This window comes from Ursus arctos, unplaced genomic scaffold (genome assembly GCF_023065955.2).
Source record: "Ursus arctos isolate Adak ecotype North America unplaced genomic scaffold, UrsArc2.0 scaffold_7, whole genome shotgun sequence".
Classification (NCBI taxonomy): domain Eukaryota; kingdom Metazoa; phylum Chordata; class Mammalia; order Carnivora; family Ursidae; genus Ursus; species Ursus arctos.
Window position 1 is genome coordinate 7,346,254 of NW_026623089.1, and position 19,852 is coordinate 7,366,105.

Sequence of the window (19,852 nt, forward strand, 5' to 3'; positions counted from 1 at the left end):
GTTAAACATCTGACTCTTGATCTCAGGGTCCGGGGATCAAGCCCCGCATCAGGCTCCATGCTGAGTCTGCTTAGAGTCCCTCTCTCCCTCTCCTCCACCCACCACCACACAAGCACTCTCTCTCTCCCAAATAAATAAATCTTTTTTTTTTAAAGGATTTTATTTATTTATTTGACAGAGATAGAGACAGCCAGCGAGAGAGGGAACACAAGCAGGGGGAGTGGGAGAGGAAGCAGCGGGCCCATAGCGGAGGAGCCCGATGTGGGGCTCGATCCCATAACGCCGGGATCACGCCCTGAGCCGAAGGCAGATGCTTAACCACTGTGCCACCCAGGCGCCCCTCAAATAAATAAATCTTATAAAGATTTCTTATAAAGAAAAACAGATAAGATGAAAAGATGGACAGGGGATGGGAAGACATAATAATGAAGAAATATAGTAAAATGTCCCTAGTAAAATAAAGGTGATGAGCATACCAATATTCCAAGTAGAATTACTTCAGCTTTGCTGTATGTTTGAAAACGTCATAATAAAATATTGGGGGGGGGGTAGAATTCATCAACAATAAAACTTGGAAAAAGATTCCAAGTCTGAAAACAGGCATGTTTACGGAAAAAAGAGGCACGAGTGCAGCCGAGCAGGGCATCTGGCTTCCCCTCCAGGCTGCCCCAGCTCTAATACTGATTAATGCCCCCTTCAGAGCAAACACTGAATTCCCCTCCCCTTCCCAGCTCATTCCACCCGCAGTCCTCCCTTTGCCCCAGGGGTGGGGATTTTCTTTCTTAAGTTTTTCTCTTTCTTTGAGGACCTGTTCTAAAGACACTGGCAGAAATCCCAGATCACAGAGGAAGGATTTTGAGAGAGAGGATTTCTAAAGGCTGGGCATATTGCCCTCAACTGGCACTGGAGCTGTGGATTTGACACTCGGGCCTTTCAGGGAGGCAGGAAAGTATGCTCGCTTCTGCCAGTGGTTTGTAAATAAAAATACCAAGTGCAGGGGAAGAAAGAGGGCTCAGTGCAACGACAGGGAAGTGTCCTGAATTCTGAAACACTGCTTATGTTTCTTTTTAAATATTCAGAAAGCACCAGATAATACTGCTCCTTCCACTTCTTTGCAGAAAAACTCCCCACGGAGGGTCAAAAGGGCTCTATCCTTGCATTCAGACGAAGATCAGGACATAACCTTGTGCCATTTGCCAGAGAGCAGGGCTGGTTTTCACAAATAGAGTTCAAGTTCAGGGTTGGGGCGGGGGCAGGGGAAGTTGGGGGGGGGGGCAGACAGAAACCTACAGACTTTAATCTAGCCCCTCATCCTCCTTCCCTCCCCCGCCCCCTGCCCCACAAACCCTGGAAGCTAGAATTTTGCCCCTGTGACAATTCCCTGCCCCCTTCATCCATTCTAGATCAAAGAAATCAGGCTCAGGGGTTTCCTCTGCAAAAACCGTTTCATCTAGAATCTGCATCTAAGGATCCTCTGGTACTCCACCAGGGATGGAAGGGGCCTGGTCCCCAGCAGGGAGCCCACGAGGTTTCCGCCCCACAGACAGGCCCATGAGCACCAGTGGCAGGAGCCAAGGGCTCGTGTCCTCCCCAGTTCTGGCCCAGGTGAGAGGGACGCCCTCCCTCAGCCCCCACCTGGAAAGGAGACACCTTTGCCCCCACCAAGCCCAGGGCCCAGCAGGCTTACCATCATGGACAAGCAGGTGTGGCCGCAAGCCTCTCTCCTTCAAGATCAGGGAGGTAGCTGGGGCCGGGGCGGTCACCTCGCCCTCGGAGATGTCGAAGCCCTGCCTCCGGAGCAGCCCCACCAGTTCTTGCCGGGACTTCTGCGACTCGTTGGTGCAGAACCTCACCTTCAGCCGTGACTGCTTCAGTCTGGAAGTGGGAACACGACAGGCAGAGGGTGCTGTCAGCACTCGCAGCGTAGGGCTCTAGGGAGGAAGCTGGAGTCACTTCCCAGGGCAATCAGGACCACCGGTGTGGGCCAGACCACTGTGGCTCCCCAAGGCCGACCTCGGCTGACCCTGGGTCTGGCAGGAGTTGCTGAGCAGGAGCTGACCCTTTCCAGGGAACCCCGACCCTAACCCACAACCCTCCTTTCCATCCTCACGGAGCCTGTCGCCGGGACATGTCTCTATCCCCACTCTCTCTGCCTGGGATAACCCCCCCTTCACCTGAGACGTCCACACCCTTCACCTGGGACACATTTCCTTCACTCCTTCTACCCAGGACACGTCTCCGCTCCCTCCACCTGGGACACATCTCTGTTCCCTCTCTTGGGACATGTCCCTACTCCCTCTACCTGGGACACACATCCACTCCTTCTCCTTGGGCCACGGTGCCTCTCTACACGTGCCAATTCTCCCACCTCCCGAGACCCACCAGACATCTCCCTGCCACCACTCCATCCCACTCGGCCTGGCTAGAGGTCACCGTGAATGTCCGCAGCAATTTCTCTGGACCCTTCCACCATGATCAGCACTTCCGCCGTGCATGTGAGCTACGTGTGCCTAACTCCGGATCCCTATTTCCCCTGAAGTGCAAAGGCCAAGGGACCAAGCTGAGGTGTGTCTTCTCATTGCTGTCGCTGAAGAAAAGTTTGCCAGACGGTCCTCAGGTACACGGACGATCCCGGGATGGACGGACAGGACCCAGGGAGCCCCTGCAAGCCCAGCGCTAACCTAACAGGACCGTGAGATGCTGTTACAGGCCAGCCGCACCCACATTTCTTCTCTCCTGAGCTCCCAGGTCACCTCCTGCATCCCGGCTGTGCTCGGGCAGGTTCTCGGAATAGAGAGCCACAAGGTAGATGCCTAAAGAGGTCCCAAATGCGATAACATCCAACCCTCCCACAAACAGTTACTGAGCACCTACTAAGTGCCTGGCTGGAGGCCAGTGCACAGAACTCTAACCTTGACCATAGACAGGCTCCCGGCTGGAGCCACAGGCCAGGGGGTGGAAGGGAAACTTCACAAAGGAAGAGGCATTTGTGACTGCGAACAGGGAGGGGCTCTGAAGGACTGGAACGGGATGAAGAGACAGATGGGGGCCAGGAGGCGAAGAAACAGCACCCAGCAGAGGGAAGAGAGGACTCAAGCTACACAGGAAAGGGGGCTGCACGGCTGAGCCCATGAGCAAGGGGTCGAGCATGATGGCCAATGTCCCTGCAGGCCCGGGCCCGAATACACAGCCCTCCCTGGACAAGCCGTGGCCAGTGCAAGACGACAGTCCTACTCGGCATCTGCACAGAGCCGCCGCATGGGGTCACAGGAAAGACACCAGCCTACACGTCAGGAGGCCTGGGAAACCCTCCGAAAATTAACCGAGTGCACTCATCGTCACCCGGCACTGCTTATAAACAGGTCTCTAACACATCCATGTCAGTCGTCTCCAAACGCGCAGGAGAAAGCTTTACTTTTCAGCCATCCTTCCAAGTTTCACATTTTTTATAATATAAATACTACATTTGATCCAGTATTAAGTGCGTAATTTAACATTTAGTATTTATCAATAACTATACACGTACAGGAGATACGTGCTCCAACTCGTGCCCGTGTGCAGAGGTAACACACAGAGCAGACCCAGTTTCTCACAACGATGGACCTGAATCAACCTCCTTTTGGGCAAATAAGTGAGACCCCACTAAAAATGCAACTCTGTCTCAACCCTAGCAGTAACATCCTTTTTCTATCCTGCTTTGTGAGTGAGGACGTTGTGCCTCAGAAAGGTCAAGTACTTTCTGTTCCTCTTCCTGGATCTGAGACACTAGGGACGTGGGCTAATGCCTACTTGACCCCAACACGGATCCTAGGACTGATCTGGAGTCGGGAACAGGAAGCACATCCGCCGCAGCTCCCCTGCAAAGCCAAAGGCGGGAAACGTCTCATCCCAGGATGGGGTCTCAGAAAAGACTTCCCAGGAGAGCCAGGCCCAACTTGAATCTTGCAGAGCAGACAAGATAGCCAGGGAAGGGTGGGCGGGGCAGAGAGAGGAGCGGGTGTGGTGCAGGCCCTGCCCTCTGAGGCCCCAGTCAGGTTCAGGATCATCGAGCAGCCTTGGGTATATGGAAGCTGAGCCAGAAAATAGGCTGGGAAGGAGGGTCACTGAGCGGGTCGGGATGGCTCAGGCAATCTGCTCCATCCTGGGGTCGAGGAAGCTCCAAATGCAATGCTCCTTACCGATAACAGAACTGGGAAAAGGTGGCAGGTCTATCCAATGTCCCCCTCTCCACCCTGTGTGATGCTGCCTTTATCCTACCTCTAGCTGTATTTTTCTTTCGTTATAACACTAACCAATATCTCCAATCACCCGACTTCTATCTTTATTGTCGCTCTCCCAGACCTATGTGCTCCATGAGATCAGCAATGACATCTGGTCCACTCTCCTCAGCATCCCTGCTTCACACGGGGCTGGTATACGGCAGGCAGGCTCCCATTTGCTGAATGACTGAGTGATGGAAAATCCAAATGACAGCCGGTGAGAGGGACCCTTCCTTAGAACCACACCGACCAAACCTACTGCCACCCCCAAGGGTGTCCCGAGCCTGCAGCCCCCTCACTAGCCCCGTCGGAAACAGGCAGGTGTTCCCACGTTAACAGGAGCCTCCTGACCCTCCAAGCACCGGAGCTGACAGGTGCCACTTGAAAAGAAATCTGTAGATCGACCAACGACAGTGAACACACACCTCGAGGCTAACCATGTCTTCATCAACAGCCCAGGTGGTTCAGTCCTTTCTTAATATTTGTCTTTCCTAATCAGAGGGTTATGAATGATCAATTACGCTTAGTGGTTAATTGCCCTTCATAAAGACAGCTTTTGTATTTTTAAATTAGGCAGTTAATATATTGTAACTAATAGCATCACCTTATGCATTACGGACAGATCTTCATTGATTGGCGCCTGGGATGTGCGATTCGCACCCAAGTTAATGGAGCAGTTGAGCAAAGAAGTGCAGGGGTGTCGGGGGACTAATTATTGCTAATGAATTATGATGTGACCTTCTCAGAACAGTGAGCAATCGGTGTGACAGTGAGATGACAGTGTCTCACATCTGTTATTCAGAATGCGACTTCAGATGCCGATGACAAATGAGTAAATAACACAACTCACTTCGGGACACTTCAGCCACGGGTCTCCTTTGAAACACCCCCCAAAGTTCATAAAATATGTGCTTTAAAATCAAAGTACTAGTTTTAGGATCAAATCAGTCCCTGAAAAAAATCTAGTGCAAAATGTTTGGGAAATCTCCTCCCTGTGGGTCTGTTCATCCGGGCCCCTCCCCACCAATGGAACCCCCTTTCTGACCATTTGGGACAAGTCCCAGGGTCCTCTCTCTGTTTCTCATAATCACTGAAAATAAGAAAAGCGTGGGTTATTAACAGAGTAAAGCATGAATACGACGTTACATTGAGCCCTGCCTCGGGCTCAGGATCTGTGATCGGATTTGGTCCAGAACCTCGTGTTTTAGTCCCCGCATACGTCCCTGGGCCGGGTGCCTGGTGTGCAGGCAGCACTGGGTATGAGCCGAGAGACCAGAACCACGGTCCCCATTCTAGAGATGACAAAGCGGAGGCTCTGAAGGGCAGAGAGCAATAAAGTCACGCAGCTTGTAAGCAGGAGAGCCCACAGGCCCGACCCCTCAGGCACAGCTACGTGGTGGCGTGTGCAGGCCTGCATGATTCCAGTAAGGGGAGCACCGTGCCCCCCTGCAAGACCCAGCAGCCCAGGTGTGTGCGGGGGGCACACGTGAGTGTGCATGGGGAGACAGTGTGAGGTGAGGGGTGGGCACTGAAGGGAAGGCCCTGAATGGCCACTGCTGTGGACGGAGCTGTGTCCCCCCATGTGGAAGCAGATCCCTGTGTTGAAGCCCTTAAGGAGATAACAAGGGCTGAGTGAGGTCATAAGGGTGGGGCTGGGAGAGGATAGGATTAGTGTCCTCAGAAGACACACCAGAGATCTCTTTCTGCTGCGCAAAGGAGAGGCCACGTGAGGACAGTAGCCCCCTAGAAACCAGGAAGAGAACTTGCACCAGAAACGGACCCTGCTGGCAGCAGATCTGGGCTCCCCAATAAACGTCTGCTGTTGAGGCCCCCAGCGTGTGGTTTTCTGCGCTGCAGTCCAAACAGATGAGACAGCCAAAGAACCAAAGGCTCAGCATCTCCTGGTGGGTCTGCCACCCGAGGTCACAGATTGGGCCTCAGGGGGCCGGCACCACAAGGCTTCAGAAAGTGAGCAAAGCCCCAGCCCACCATGGCCTCGGGACTTCAGCACAGCCTGCCAGCGCCTTCCCAGGAAAGCAAACATACAGGATTTCAGCGTCCGGCTGGGCCCAGCTCCAGGCTAGGCTGTGTTATCCCCACTCCCCCCACCCCGCCCCAAAACCCAAGAACGCCTGGAACAGGTGTCCTCCTGCAGGGCCCTGGCATCCCAGAACGGGGCTCTGACCAGACGGCCCCTCTGAGGCCCCGGCCACCACCTCAGCCTGCTGCCCCCTCCCCTGGAGTCCCACGAGAGCAGGATTTGCCCTCACTTCCTGCGGCCACAGCGGATCTTTGAACTGACCTTTACCTCGTCCCGGCAAGCCAGGACAAAGCTCTGAGTGACAACGTCGCCTGGTGCAATTATTGTTCATCACATGAACTGGTCCCTTGCAAATCACCTCGGACCTCACACATCTGCTGGCTGTCGGCATCTGCCGGGGGCGCTCACCCGAAAATAATGGAAACCCTCTCATTACGGCTCCGTAGCAGGTAGAGCACGAGGGTGACTGCTGGACATCCTGACCGACCTTGGCACAGCTCCACAGCCCACTGCCCTCTCTGGCTCACCACAGAGGGGCTGGGAGGGGAGGCCACCCAGGGGGCAAGAAGGCTGCCCCAGACAAGGCCCTCCCAACGGGCCCATCCTCCCTCCTCACTCCATCCCCTGCCCTTGGGAAGCTGTCACCTTCGTGTGACTCAGGGAGGCCTCTAGTCACCCAGAGTCTGCTACACCCTCCCCTACAGCCGTAGTCATCCTTCAAGGCCTGGTTCATGTTTCCCTTCCTCCAGGAAGCGCCCCCCCCCCCGACTCCATCCCCCGTCTGTCCAGGCAGAGCCCATCTTGGGCTCGGCTTTCATGGCCCTTGGAGCGTGGCAACGCCCTTCTGTGGGAAGTCCCAAACTAATCCAAATTCCAGATCTGATGCGCCCACCTGGTAAAGGAACCACATTGTTCCCGTACCCAGAGAACCTCAGGCAGAAATCCCCTGCTCAGAGCTAATCCTGCCCGTGGGGCTATACTGCTTCACCACTGCTCCAGCGTCTGTCTCTAATCCTTCTGGTGCAAGGTTTCTAGAGGATTCCAGAGGAGAAAGCACAATGGAGCCGGAGGCGTCCAGATAGGAAAACGGGAGGCTGAGCCTACGCACAAGGTACTAAAGTGAGTTGCTCCTTTATGCAGGCTATGGAACAGATGGACAGACGTGCCCGAAAGACGCTCTACTGCCAAGCAGCAGGCCACATGGCCACGTGGTGACAAGGAGGCACTTCAAGAGTCCGATGACTGTGGATGGGGTCCCAGCTCTGCCACTTAATGGCTGTGGGACCTTCAGGGAGCTCTCCTTTCTCTCTGTGACTCAGTCTCCTCATCTGTAAAATGGGGATCATCAGAGCACCTGCCTCCCCTTGTGAGGCTCCAGCGGGAGCTGCAATGTGCTTGCACGGGCCTGGCACGTGGTGAGAGCTCATGGTGTGCTGGCTGAGAACAGCGGCCCGCGGCAGGGGGCAGGTTGCTCCCTCCAGTATTCATTCCTCCTCCACCTGCCCTAACTTGCCCGAGTACGCAAGGGCACTCGCCCACCTTGTCCCAGCCACCCTCCTACCAAGCAGCAGAAGGCAGGATCTCCCCCCCTGCTCCCACCACCCATGTCCACCTGAGGCCTCTGAGGAGCACAGGCCAGGTGCTACTGAGGGAGGGTCTGGAGGGCCTGGGCTGACCTGACCCCCAATTCCCTCACACCCCACCCGGAAGGAGAGACCTCTCCAGGACCTTGGAGGGAGGAGGCCTGGAGCTGAGTGGGTTCCTGGGCGGGAAGGTGAGGTCCCAGGTTGGCGGGTTAAACCTGAAGTGAAAAATGAGATTAGCGCCCAGAGGGGATGGGTGACTTCTCCGCATCAAGAGGAAGCTGGGTGTGCTTTTCTCTGATTCTCTCCTCCGGGCTGGTCCTTGAGGAGCTGCCTGAGGCCCCCAGGCCGCCCTGGGCTGGAGTTCTGGTCTCCCGCTGGGTCAGGGCCAGGGCCACCTCTACTCAGCCAGCTCTGCCCCTGGGGCCACAACTCAAGATGTACCCTGGTGGAATGGGGGGTCCGTATTACTACTACAAGGGGAACAGCAGCAGATAAATAAAGCTATGACTCAGTTTCCCTAGAGAGAGAAAGGTCATTCACAACACCTCAGGGGGCTGTCGTGATCTGGAACGCAGATGGCCAGCCAGCCAAGGCCCTCAGCGAACATCAGTCTCAGCTGACCTAATGGCACCCAGACACGATCCCAGACGGGATCCTTAGCAGGGCTCTGCAGCTGTGCCAGCCGCTATCTCTCTTGGAAAGCCACAGAGATTGAAAACACACATTTGGAAGAAGTGAATCCTATAAAGTACTTATTTGCTCTAAGAACCCAATTTTTTTTAAATACAAGGTCAAACAGGGGCCCACAAGTGGAGCAGGAACAGTTTTGCAGCCATTCCTGGATTTCCTGCACTTTCTATACAGGAAAACACAGTCATTCGCACATACCAAGAGGTGCCCATGTTGACTCAGGGAGGGACCCAGCCCAGGTCCCCATGGGCCCCAACGACGAGCATCCGCTGGGGTCAGGGAGCCGCCTCGTGGCTGGAGGACAGCAGAAGGGCTTTTGCCCCATAAGTATAGGGTCCGGCTTCCCAGCTGAGGTCCTACACTGAATGCCAAGCATCCAGAGACCAGACTCTTGGGGTCCCACAGTCCCAGTCATGAAATTGGGTAACAGCAGTGCCTGGTCTTCTGCTCTCCAGGACTGGGCATGCCGTGAGCCGTCCCACAGGTTGGTGTCACCATTGGCCCAGGAACGCCAAGGGGCACCTATAACAGCTTCTGCCAGGAGCTTGGGCTTGGCCTGCCGCACCTCCCCCTTCCTTCCACTGATCCAGCAGAGCTTTGGCTAGGCTGACAGCCAGCTGCTCCCCTGCCCTAGGGTCCCTCCCCATTCTCCATCTGACACACTGTGAGCAGTGATGCACATCACTGTGTCATCAGAGTCCAGGCAAGAAACAGAGTTTCTGCTGTGAGCCTGCTTCTTCCTCTCCCACTCCCTACACATTTATATATGTATATATATATATCTGAAGAACCTAGCACACTGCAAATACTCAGTAAATGCCAGTGAAGACGTGGGTGGTGACAGTGCCAACTGCACCTCTGGCAAGCCCGGGCTGGGGACGTCTGGGCCCTCGAGGCAGGCAGTCTGACAGCAAGCCACATGCCCAGTGAACCAGGGCCAGGAGGCGCCGGCAGGTGGGGCGTCCAGAGAGCACTGTTAAGAAAAAGGGCAAAATGATGGGGCGCCTGGGTGGCACAGCGGTTAAGCGTCTGCCTTCGGCTCAGGGCGTGATCCCGGCGTTATGGGATCGAGCCCCACATCAGGCTCCTCTGCTATGAGCCTGCTTCTTCCTCTCCCACTCCCCCTGCTTGTGTTCCCTCTCTTGCTGGCTGTCTCTATCTCTGTCGAATAAATAAATAAAATCTAAAAAAAAAAAAAAAAAGAAAAAGGGCAAAATGGAAAAAAAAAAAAAGAGAGAACAAAAGAAAGAGGGCAAAGTTCAATCTAGCCAAGGGAGGATGGGGTAAAAATCCAGGGCTGCCTGCCCTGATGAACAATCCTGGGGCACCCAGGACAAAGGGAACCCCAATGGTCGCCACCACAGCTCCCCAGGGACTGGCTGCCAGCGCTTCCCCCAGCCACCCAGCGCATGACCCACAGGCTCACAGTGACTTCTCAAGACAACCTGGGAGATGGGTCTCTATCCCCATTTACAGATGAGGACCTGGGGTTCAGAGGGGCTGAGTGCCTCACCCGGGGCAGCCAGGGGCAGAGGACAGAAGAGAACCCTTTTTTATGAACCGGCCTCATGAAAATGTATACACATGTGAAAAATACAATCTGGGCAGAGCTGAGAGATTTGGGTTGAATCAGCACCAAGTTCAATAACTGAAAGACTCTTCTTATTTGCCAAAGAACCACCTCTTCCCCATTATCTGACCGTTCAAGCCACAAAATGCTCCTTTAGCTCCCAGACGTGGCACAAGTAAAATGGTGGTTTAAGAGAAAAGATCCCACTTAACTTACCCCTGGTGATGCAGGTGGGAAACTGAAGCACAAAAAGGCTATGAAACTGCCCAAGACCACAACCACAGGACAGAGCTGGGACTCCAAACCCAGGCCCTCACCTATAAGAGCTGACACCTGCGTTCTTTCCGGTGACAGGTAGGAAGAAGCCCCGGTCCTGGGGAGGGCACCGGCCCCACTCTCCTTCCCCGTGAGGCATCTTTAAGTGACTCTCTCTGAGTCTCTGGTTCCTTCTCTACGCATGGGCAGCATGCTGTCAGCCCCGTGGTCATGGGGAATTGCCCTGCACACCACTACACGTAGGGCTCGGCTGGGTTTGCCAATATGGCCTCTCCGTACATCCTTGGGGTGCTAGGGGTGGGGCGGGGCGGCAGTGGTCACGACTCCTTCTGTGAGCCTCCTGAGTAACCCATGCCACAATGACCTCTAATCTCAGGGGCTTCCTACCAGAGGCCACATTGTTGGGGTAAACCATTAACTCTGTTCCAGAACCACCAGCCTGGCTGCCCCTGATTTCCATATGGTGACCCTGCCCATCTGTGCTGAGATGAGAACCCGAGAGACAGCTCTTGCCCCATGTGGCCTCATGCACGCATCCAACATCCCTCAGTTTCCCTCCGTGTGGGTCAGGTGCCTGATTCGGCTCTCTGCCTCAGATACGTGTGGACTGTCGGGTCTCCTTTATCTTTTTGGACAAAAATGGTATTTCATACACATTATCCTAGAACATGTTTTACTGACTATATACAACCTTCGTGTGATAGAAACTAATGTCAACATCGAGCAGCTGCAGAATATTCCATGGTCTGGATGAACCGTAACTTAGGCCCTCCTCTTCTCCTGATAGACACGCAGCTTGTTTCCCAGCCACACACACGAAGCTATAAACATATAAACTGCGGGGCTGTCGGGAGCCTTGGTGGCGCCGTCAGTTAAGCGTCTGACTTCGGCTCAGGTCATGATCTCAGGATTGTGGGATCGAGCCCCTCATTGGGGTTCCTGCTCAGTGGGGAGTCTGCTTCTCCCTCTCCTTCCTCTGCTCCTCCCCTGCTCGTCCTCTCTCTCATATAAATAAATAAAATCTTTAAAAAATAAAACGGGGGGGGCGCCTGGGTGGCACAATGGTTAAGCGTCTGCCTTTGGCTCAGGGCGTGATCCCGGCGTTATGGGATCGAGCCCCACATCAGGCTCTTCTGCTGTGAGCCTGCTTCTTCCTCTCCCACTCCCCCTGCTTGTGTTCCTTCTCCCGCTGGCTGTCTCTCTCTCTGTCGAATGAATAAATAAAATCTTTAAAAAAAAATAAAATAAAAAATAAAAAAATAAAATAAATAAAAATAAAACAGGGGGACGCCTTGGGGGCTCAGTCGGTGAAGCGTCTGCCGGGTCGTGATCCCAGGGTCCTGGGTTTGAGTCCTGCACTGGGCTCCTCACTCAGTGGGGAGCCTGCTTCTCCCCCTGCCCCTCCCCCTGTTTGTGTGCGTGTGCACCCACTCTCTAACTAATGAATAAATAAAATCTTTAAAAAAAATAATAAAAATAAAAAAATAAACTGTTGGGCTGTCCACTGGCCCTGACTTAATATTGTTATTCATCAAAACACTCTGATGGTTCTCACTGCTGGCTTTGTCATCAATTATAGATTTGAACAGAGAAAATATACATTTGTCAAACTTTGTTCTTTTATTTTTTTTTAATGGGGGGGTTCCTACTGTGGATTCATTTGGGGGACAAATGCTCTGAGGCCACAGAAGATTGGAAAGCCCGGGCTCGGGATCTGCAGGGACTCAGCCTCCAGTGACCTGTGAGCACCAGGATGGAGGAGGCAGGAGTGTGGGGCAGGGGGCGAGGAGGGTGTGACATCAGGAAAGGGAGGCACTGGGCTTTCAAGTCCTCTGTGCTTTCGGAGGGGGGGGGGTGGAAATCGAGAGGAAGGGAGGAACCACACTGTTACCCTGGGAGAATGCGTGGGCCAGGGCTGGTGACAAAAGGACTTGGACTCTTTACTCTGGACCTTCGTGCCCTAGTCGGGAATGTTTACAGGAGGGAGCCATTCATGAAATGGCAGCAGGTACACATCAAAACACACCTTGTCCCAGGTCTGGGCTGAGTGAGGAGAGCTCCTGTTGGCCTAAACTAAACAAGCTCAACCAAGCAGCCACCCCCTCCGATATCCCCAGGGGCCTCCCCTGGCAGGTGCCGGGAGGATGGGGTGCGGCAGCACAGGTGAGGCTCCCAGCTGTCCCTCAGCAGCTCTTAGTACTGCCACTCCTAGGCCCAGATGCTGCCAGGGTGGCCCAGGATTAAGGAGGAGAGGGGAGGAGGGGTCGGTCCTATGGTCTGCAGGCTGGCGACTTCCGACAAGGTGCCCCTGGCCCCACCCTTAGCTGCTCCAAAACCTGCTGGGAGGGGCCTCAGTGTCAACAGGGTCCCAGGGCTTCCGGTGCACCCTGGGGCTTGAGAGGCCCCACCTGGAAGGACAGGTTGTAGGTCTGGCGGTCCTGGGTGGGAATTGCTTTATGAAGCGGCCCTGGGCCGAGGCCTGCTTCCTTCCGCCGGCCACAAAAAGGCTGGGCCGGCAGGGCCCAGCAGATGTGCTTTAGTGGCCTGAGACAGGATGCAGTAAATGCCCACCTGCCTTTCACATGCAGATGCCTCCAGGGCTCTCCTTTGTGCTGGCCGGCCCCTGGGCCAGCCCCTGCGGCCCCCGCTGTGCCTGGCCCTGCCTCTGAATGGCTCCCCTCGGAGAGCCCAAATGCCCAAGAATGGGCTCTAATAAAGGGAATGTTGGGGGCACCCCGGGCTGGTTACAGATGTCCATTACCACGCCCACCCACAAATCCTAGAGCAGTGAGAGAGGTTGCAGCACCATCCCCAGCAGCTCCAGAAAGGAGCCGGCATGGCCTCCGAACCCTGGGCCTTCAGTTCCATCCGGGACACTCCTGGCCCTAATGACCTCTGCAGATCCCAGCGCACACCGCAGGACCTGCGAGGCTATGTTCCCACACCCCAGCTCCCCAGCTCCCTGCCGGCTGGGTCTCCCTGCATCGGACGTGGGCCTTTCCAGGTGCTGTTTACACGGATTCTGCCAACTGGACCCTCAGCTTCACAAGGGCTGGGACTTCCCTCTGCCTTGTTCACTGCCGAGGGTCCTGGCAGTTTAGAAGGGCTCAGTAAACACTTGTTGGGTGGGAGTGAATGAAGGAGCAAACCGAGAGGCAGCGTGGTGCTGTGAGGGACATGGAGGCCTTGGAGTCACAGGAGCCCAAGGGCTAACCCGGCCCAGCCACCTTTCCACTTCTGCCAGTTCCTGAATCTCTGCGCCTCTGACACTGTGAAAAGGGGCCTGAAATCCCTACCTGGGTGGGGGCTGCCTGTGGAGGTAGCTATGCGGTCAAGCACCCAGCCGGGACACGACAGGCCTCCCTCCATCATTGGTGACCACTCTGACTGTTGTCCACATAGTTGTGGAAAGCAGGCTTTATCCTCTGCATGTGCTCTGTGTCCCCAAAACAGTGGGAACCTTTCAGAAAACCTGGAGACAACATGTCACTACGGAAAGTCTAGGAAGAAGAGTAGTGAGCCGCCCCCTCCAGGGTTCCCCAAATGGACGGTGCTGCTGGGAGCCTGTGGTGCTGGGGAGCTGCCATGAGGCGACTGGTCCCCCAGGACCTTGTCCCCTCCCCATGACGCTTGTCCCTCTGCAGTTGCTTTCACCCCAGGGACTTCCGTTGAGCTCCTCAGACATCGAAGTGAGCCTCGCCTATCAAGGGGGTCACGGAGTGCAGGGTGTAAAGAACCACTCCTGTGGCTGCAAACACTATAGAAAGAAGCCAAACGCAGGGCGCTCTTCACCTGGGCAGCCAGGACCTGTTCCGTAAGAGGTTCCTGGGAGGGTCCAGGCTTGGCTCGGTCGCTACAAAATAGGGGCATGCTGCATGTGTGAAACGTCCCCACGGAAAGCTCCAAAAGCAGGGGGAAGCTTCCAGCACCATACTCACTACCACTGACCATCTGGATGCTGGGCTTCGTGCCTGCCCAGGGCCACCCACAAGGAAGGCTTGAGTGTGATCTGTGAGCCACTGGAGGCTGGGCAGAAGAGGCCAAGGGAAAAGGATGTCCAGAGAGCCAGAGCCCACCGGGGTGTGGGTGGACCCAGGCTCAGTGGGTGCTTAGCCACAAAGTGGCTCATCAGTGAAAACCCTGCCCAGGAGTGTTTGCAACTAGGAGCAAGGGGATGAGGTGGGTGAGGGCGTAGACAAGGGGCCACAGAGCTCACTTGAGAAGGCCCTGGTGGACCCGGAGGAGGCATGGGGACTTGGTCCTGTGGCCTGGGAGCCTGGGAGATTTCAAAGGGACGAAGCCATTAGTTCTCCAGGCCCCTGGGCAGCACGATGATAAAATCCCCCAGGATAAGGAGTACTGTGTCCCCTCACCGAAAATAATCCCACATGCTCTGGAGAAGGGAATCCCCCTTTTCTGATGAATTTCAAGGCTGCTGTTACACAGGTGTTAGATTTCTACAGTACAGCTGCTACCGGAGACATCCCAGCTACTTCGATCAGCCTGAGTTAAAGTAAATCAAACAAAACCCTCCGGAGACGGGTGGGAAGGTGCCAGTGCGGAAGCCACAGAGGTGAACAGGCCAGGGACCCTCCTTACTGCCACACTCTGGGATCTGCACACGCATTTGTCGGACAGGTCTGTGTCAGGGTGGGAGCATTACTCAGGACCCGCTGCTGGAAGCCCCTGGCCTTTCTCAATACCCACTCTTCCCACACAGGACTCAAAGCATGGCTCGGGCACAGTGGTTGGGAGTCAGGCAGACTTGGGTCCCCATGGTCCCTGGGCCATCCCAGCTGAGACCCTGGCACGCCTCGAACTGCAGTGGCTTCGACTGATAAAGGGGAACCACAGCCCCTCCCCACCCCAGACTGTCAAGACATTGAAAGGAAAGCACGAATACCTAGCACAGAATAGGCACCTCTGAGAGCAGCCTCGCCTGCCCAGAAATACAAGGAATGTACTCAATAATATTGTAATAATGTTGTTTGGTGACCGATGGCGGCTCCACTCATCGTGGTGAGCCCTGAATGATGTACAGAATTGCTGAATCAACAGGTTGTCCACCTGAAACTAACATAAGATTGTATATCAATTATACTTCAATAAAAAAATCCCAAAACTTAAATAAATGTATGTATGTATGTACATATGTATGTCTACTGTGCTGTCATGGGGTCTACCCGCACTTAGCACTGGGCGAAGAACTTGACATACATCACGAGCTATCAGAGCCTGCACCCCCTTCCCACCCTCTCCATCCCTTCAGGTGCTCTAGTCCGACACTGGGAGCCATTCTTTATTTCCTCTTCTCCCTGGCCCCCACAACACTCCCTGTATCAGCAGGCCCTCCTGGTCCTGCTTCCAAAACTTCTCTTTCATTCACGCCCTTCTTGTCACCTCCCTAGTCCACGCCCCACCATCTCTCTCTGGACCACACCATAGTCTCCTAACTGCTGCCCCTGCTTCCTCTCTTGAGCCCTGTCGTCTGCCCCACGGCCAGGCCATTCCCCACGTGGCAACTAGAGTGACCTTAAAATATTTGTTTTTTTGTTTTTTGTTTTTTTGATGAGGTACCTTTTTTCCAGCTTTACTGACGTATAATTGACAAAAGTATCTGCAATTCAAAATTTCAAATGGGAGATACATTCACATAGTTCAAAAAGTTAAAAAAAGTTAATACACAAAGCTGTACAGTGAAGAATCAACCACACAGCGCTCCCCAACTGTCCACCCCCTAGCTCTTCAAACACTGAAGCTCTTCCCTCAGGTTCCTTAAACAAACACAGCAGCAGGAACACAGGCCTGCATTTCTGCCTTTTCCACCAAAAGACACACCGCACAGCCCGTTTTGTGCTTTGCTGTCTTTACTGACAATACGTCTATACAACAGGCACACATATTCCTTTTTACGCTGAATGGTGTTCCCCTGCATAGACGGGATATTTGAGCTGTTCCCAGTGTGTTCCTATTTCAAAAGTTACAGTCATGAACAACCTCGCACTGATGTCTTTTCTCACATATGAGGCAAGGCAATTTCCAGAGTGGAACTGGTGAGAGATAATGTCAAATGTATCTTCCACAAGCAACGTACGACAGGGTCTGTTTCCGCAAACTCTCACCTAGTGAATGCATGCCCAAAGTTGTGCGTTTCTGGCAGTTTTCACATATTGATGAAAAATGGCATCTTGGCATAGTTTCAATTTGCATTTCTCTTCTCTAAGTAAGGCTGAGCATCTTTCCTACGCTTAGGGGTCATCTGCTCTTTCTCCCTCGTGAACTAATTGTTTATATCTTTTGGGCATTTTTCTATTAGGCTGTTGATTTTTTTGCTGTTGATTTCTAGATTTGGGGGCAAAATTATAAAGGTCCTCTACTCCAGGATTTCAAAGGAAATCTCCTGTTTTCATTTGGTACTTATATAGTCTCACTTTTTACATTTCAAGTTCTTTAAAACATAAATCAGATCACATGACACTCCAGCCTAAAATCTTTAGTGACTTCCCACCACACTCAGGATAATGTCCAGGCACCTGTCTGCAACAAGTTCTTGCTTTAGCCATGCTCCCCCTCTGTGGTTCCATGAACATGAATGTGCCAAGCTCTCTTCTGCCACTAGGACTTTGCAGCTGCTATTCCCTCTAGCTGGAATGCATGTCCTCTGACCCTCATCCCAGATGGCCCTTCGTACCCTCTGATTGAGTCCAATGCTTTCTCCTCAGAAAAGTCCAACCTCTCCTCTCTCACTTTTTCAGCCAACCTTATGTTTACTTGTCTGCGTCCAAGTGTACTGTCCATTTCCCCTGCAGACAATGAGTCCCACGAAGACTTGTCTGCCTTAGTCACAGCCCTGAGACTGTGACCTCGGGCTTCCCCATACTAGGTTCACTTAACCCCAAAATACAGCCAGTGCCCTCTGCCGCATTCCCATAATATTCTTGTTCATGACAGAGTTTGTCTGAAGCCTTGGGGTAAACAGAGACTAAGGCAAAGGGCAGAACTTAAACCTGTACTTTAGGAAATGACGCTCCCAAGGCCGTCGGGAGTCTCCTAGGTCTGGGCTGCCCTTCACATGCACTCCCTGTGGCAATGTCTCCCTTTTCCGAGTTCCTGGCCTCTCAAACACCTCCAACTTTGCTACACAGGACAGTCTGGCTCCTGTACAGACCGGTGGGGTGCGCTCCCTGAGAAGGACCAAGAGGCTCACTTAATTGCCATCTAGAGATAGGTAAACTGAGTTCTAGTGAGATCAGGCCACTAACCCAGCGGCCTCCAACCAGTGAGTCTGGGAAGTCAAGTCCTGGGCAATTAGCCCTTCCTGGCTGCCCTTCCAAATCATGGCAGCACTGGTCTGTCGTGCCAATGGCAACTACAAAGCGGAGGGTCCAGTGGTGCCAACGTAGTGCTTGCGTGGTCTTCTGTGCGCAAGATTTGGGGGGCAAGATGCCCTTCACCTCCCCACCCCCCTAAACCAATGACGACAGCACATACATGACTTAAAGTTTCTGGTAGCTACATTCACAAAAGTAAAAAACAGGTGGAATCTATTTAATATATTTTATTTAACCTAATCTATTCAAATTAGTATCACTTCAACATGTAAACCCTATAAAGCAACACAAAGAACTCTTTACGTTTTTGTCACTAAGTCTTCGAAATCCGGCGTGGGCTGTGCATCTCAATTCAGAACAGCCCTATCTCAAGCGCTCAGCTGCCGCAGGAAGTCGGGGCTGCCCTGTAGACGGCGCACCTCGGACCAGCAGAGACCCTATGTTCAGCTGGGGGGTGCTGCGGCGCGGTCCAGCCCAGGTGGGTTCACGAGACGCGGGCGGGGGCGGGGCCAGAGCCGCAGCCCCGCCCCCAGAAGCAGCCAGAAGCCGTCGGTGAGACCCGACTCAGCGCCGAGTCTCGCGCCCACCGCGGCCGCGCGGCCCACTCACCTCGCCACCGCCTCCACCGAGCCACGGATCGGCGCGCCGCCGTCCTCACCGCCATCGTACAGCACGCCCGAGATGTCCAGCAGCACCCCGCGCACACCGGCCAGCCGCTTGCCCCACGCGGCCATTGCGCTCCGCTGTGCACCTCAGACTCCGCATCCCAACCCGCGGCTGGGAACTGCGGGCGGGCTCGCCGCGCAGGGGCGCCTGGGAAGTGTAGTCCTGGGCTGTGCAGTCCGGCGGGGTGGGGCGGGGCCAGTGGGGTGGGCCGGGTGCAAACCCGGAACCGCGAGACGCGGAACCCGGACCCCGGATGCGGCCTCCCCATTCCCGGGTCACACGCCCACGAAATGGGAGCCAGCTCCCCAAGTGGGCAAACGCCAGGAAAAGCAAAAAACAAGCCGGTGGGAAATAGTCAACCTCCCTAAAAACCAGAGCAAGGCAAATCAAGACAAGGAAGCACCTGTAAAAGTAGCAAACGTTAAAGAGATCAGTGCTTCATTGGTGTCCTCATCCTTTTGCTGGGATTGTGACAGCCCAAAAAGCAATGGAGATAGTTGGACCAATTGGCCGGATAATCCTGCGCCTGGGAATTGATGCTAAGGAAGTGATTCTAAAGAAGGTTGAGTGCAATGTAAGCTATCATGCCAGAACAAGCTGGAAGGTAAGTCAATGTGCAAACAAGTGTAACATGGCTACAGAAAGAAATATGCCACCCAAAATGAAAACTAGGTAACAACATGGAAATTGCTTGTGTTACAACATATGAGAAAGCAGACTACAAAACTGTAGTAAATTTTACATTACCAGGAAGTAACGTAGACCACAGCCCTGCAAAATTAAGGATGCATAGGAATAGGGCTGGGAAGAAAATGGAAACATTGCAGTGTGTTAGGCTAGTGACATTTTGGATGAATTGTTACAATCCATTTAATGTTACCTCATTTTTGCAATAAATAGAAATGGAAAAGGGGAAGTTTCCTTGACTACCCCTCTTACCTTTGCAAGTACTTAAATTGAAACTTGAGGGGCACCTGGGTGGCTCAGTCAGTTAAGCATCTGCCTTCAGCTCAGGTCATGATATTGGGGTCCTGGGATGGAGCCCCTCCTGAGGCTCCCTGCTCAAAGTGGGGGAGGATTGCTTGTCTCTCCCTCTGCCCCTCCCCTCACCCACTGGGTGCTCCTGCTTGCTATCTCTCTCTCTCAAATAATAAATAAATAAAAATCTTTAAATAAAAAAAAAAGAAAGAAACTTGAAAAAAATCAGGCTCCTCTGGGTGTGACTTAGCAAAAGAAGACCAAATTAGAATGGCCACTTCATCTCAAGTTCTTCAGTCACAGACGTGACATAAAATTTGTCAGAATCGTAGAATTTTAACTCCGTTCAATGACTTGTGCATATCGTGTTGCTAAGTTTACTGGGGAACTGTGTACTCTTGATTTTACAGGAGGGATGTAAAATGTAGTTCCTGCCCTTTGGGAATTTACAATCT

At 53.6% G+C, this 19,852-nt stretch overlaps 1 protein-coding gene across 2 annotated transcripts in view; it reads right to left on the reverse strand.

Annotated features, from left to right (window-relative positions):
- LHPP (phospholysine phosphohistidine inorganic pyrophosphate phosphatase) overlaps window positions 1-18,568 on the reverse strand; it is a 125,560-nt gene extending 106,992 nt beyond the window's left edge. For both annotated transcript variants that reach the window (XM_026494345.4, XM_057308562.1), the window contains exons 1-2: window positions 18,363-18,568; window positions 1,688-1,875 (exon numbers count right to left, since the gene is read on the reverse strand). In XM_026494345.4, the coding sequence (XP_026350130.1) occupies window positions 1,688-1,875; window positions 18,363-18,487 (313 nt within the window). In that variant the 5' untranslated portion in view covers window positions 18,488-18,568. The remainder of the gene's footprint in view (window positions 1-1,687; window positions 1,876-18,362) is intronic.
- Window positions 18,569-19,852: the final 1,284 nt, after the last annotated feature.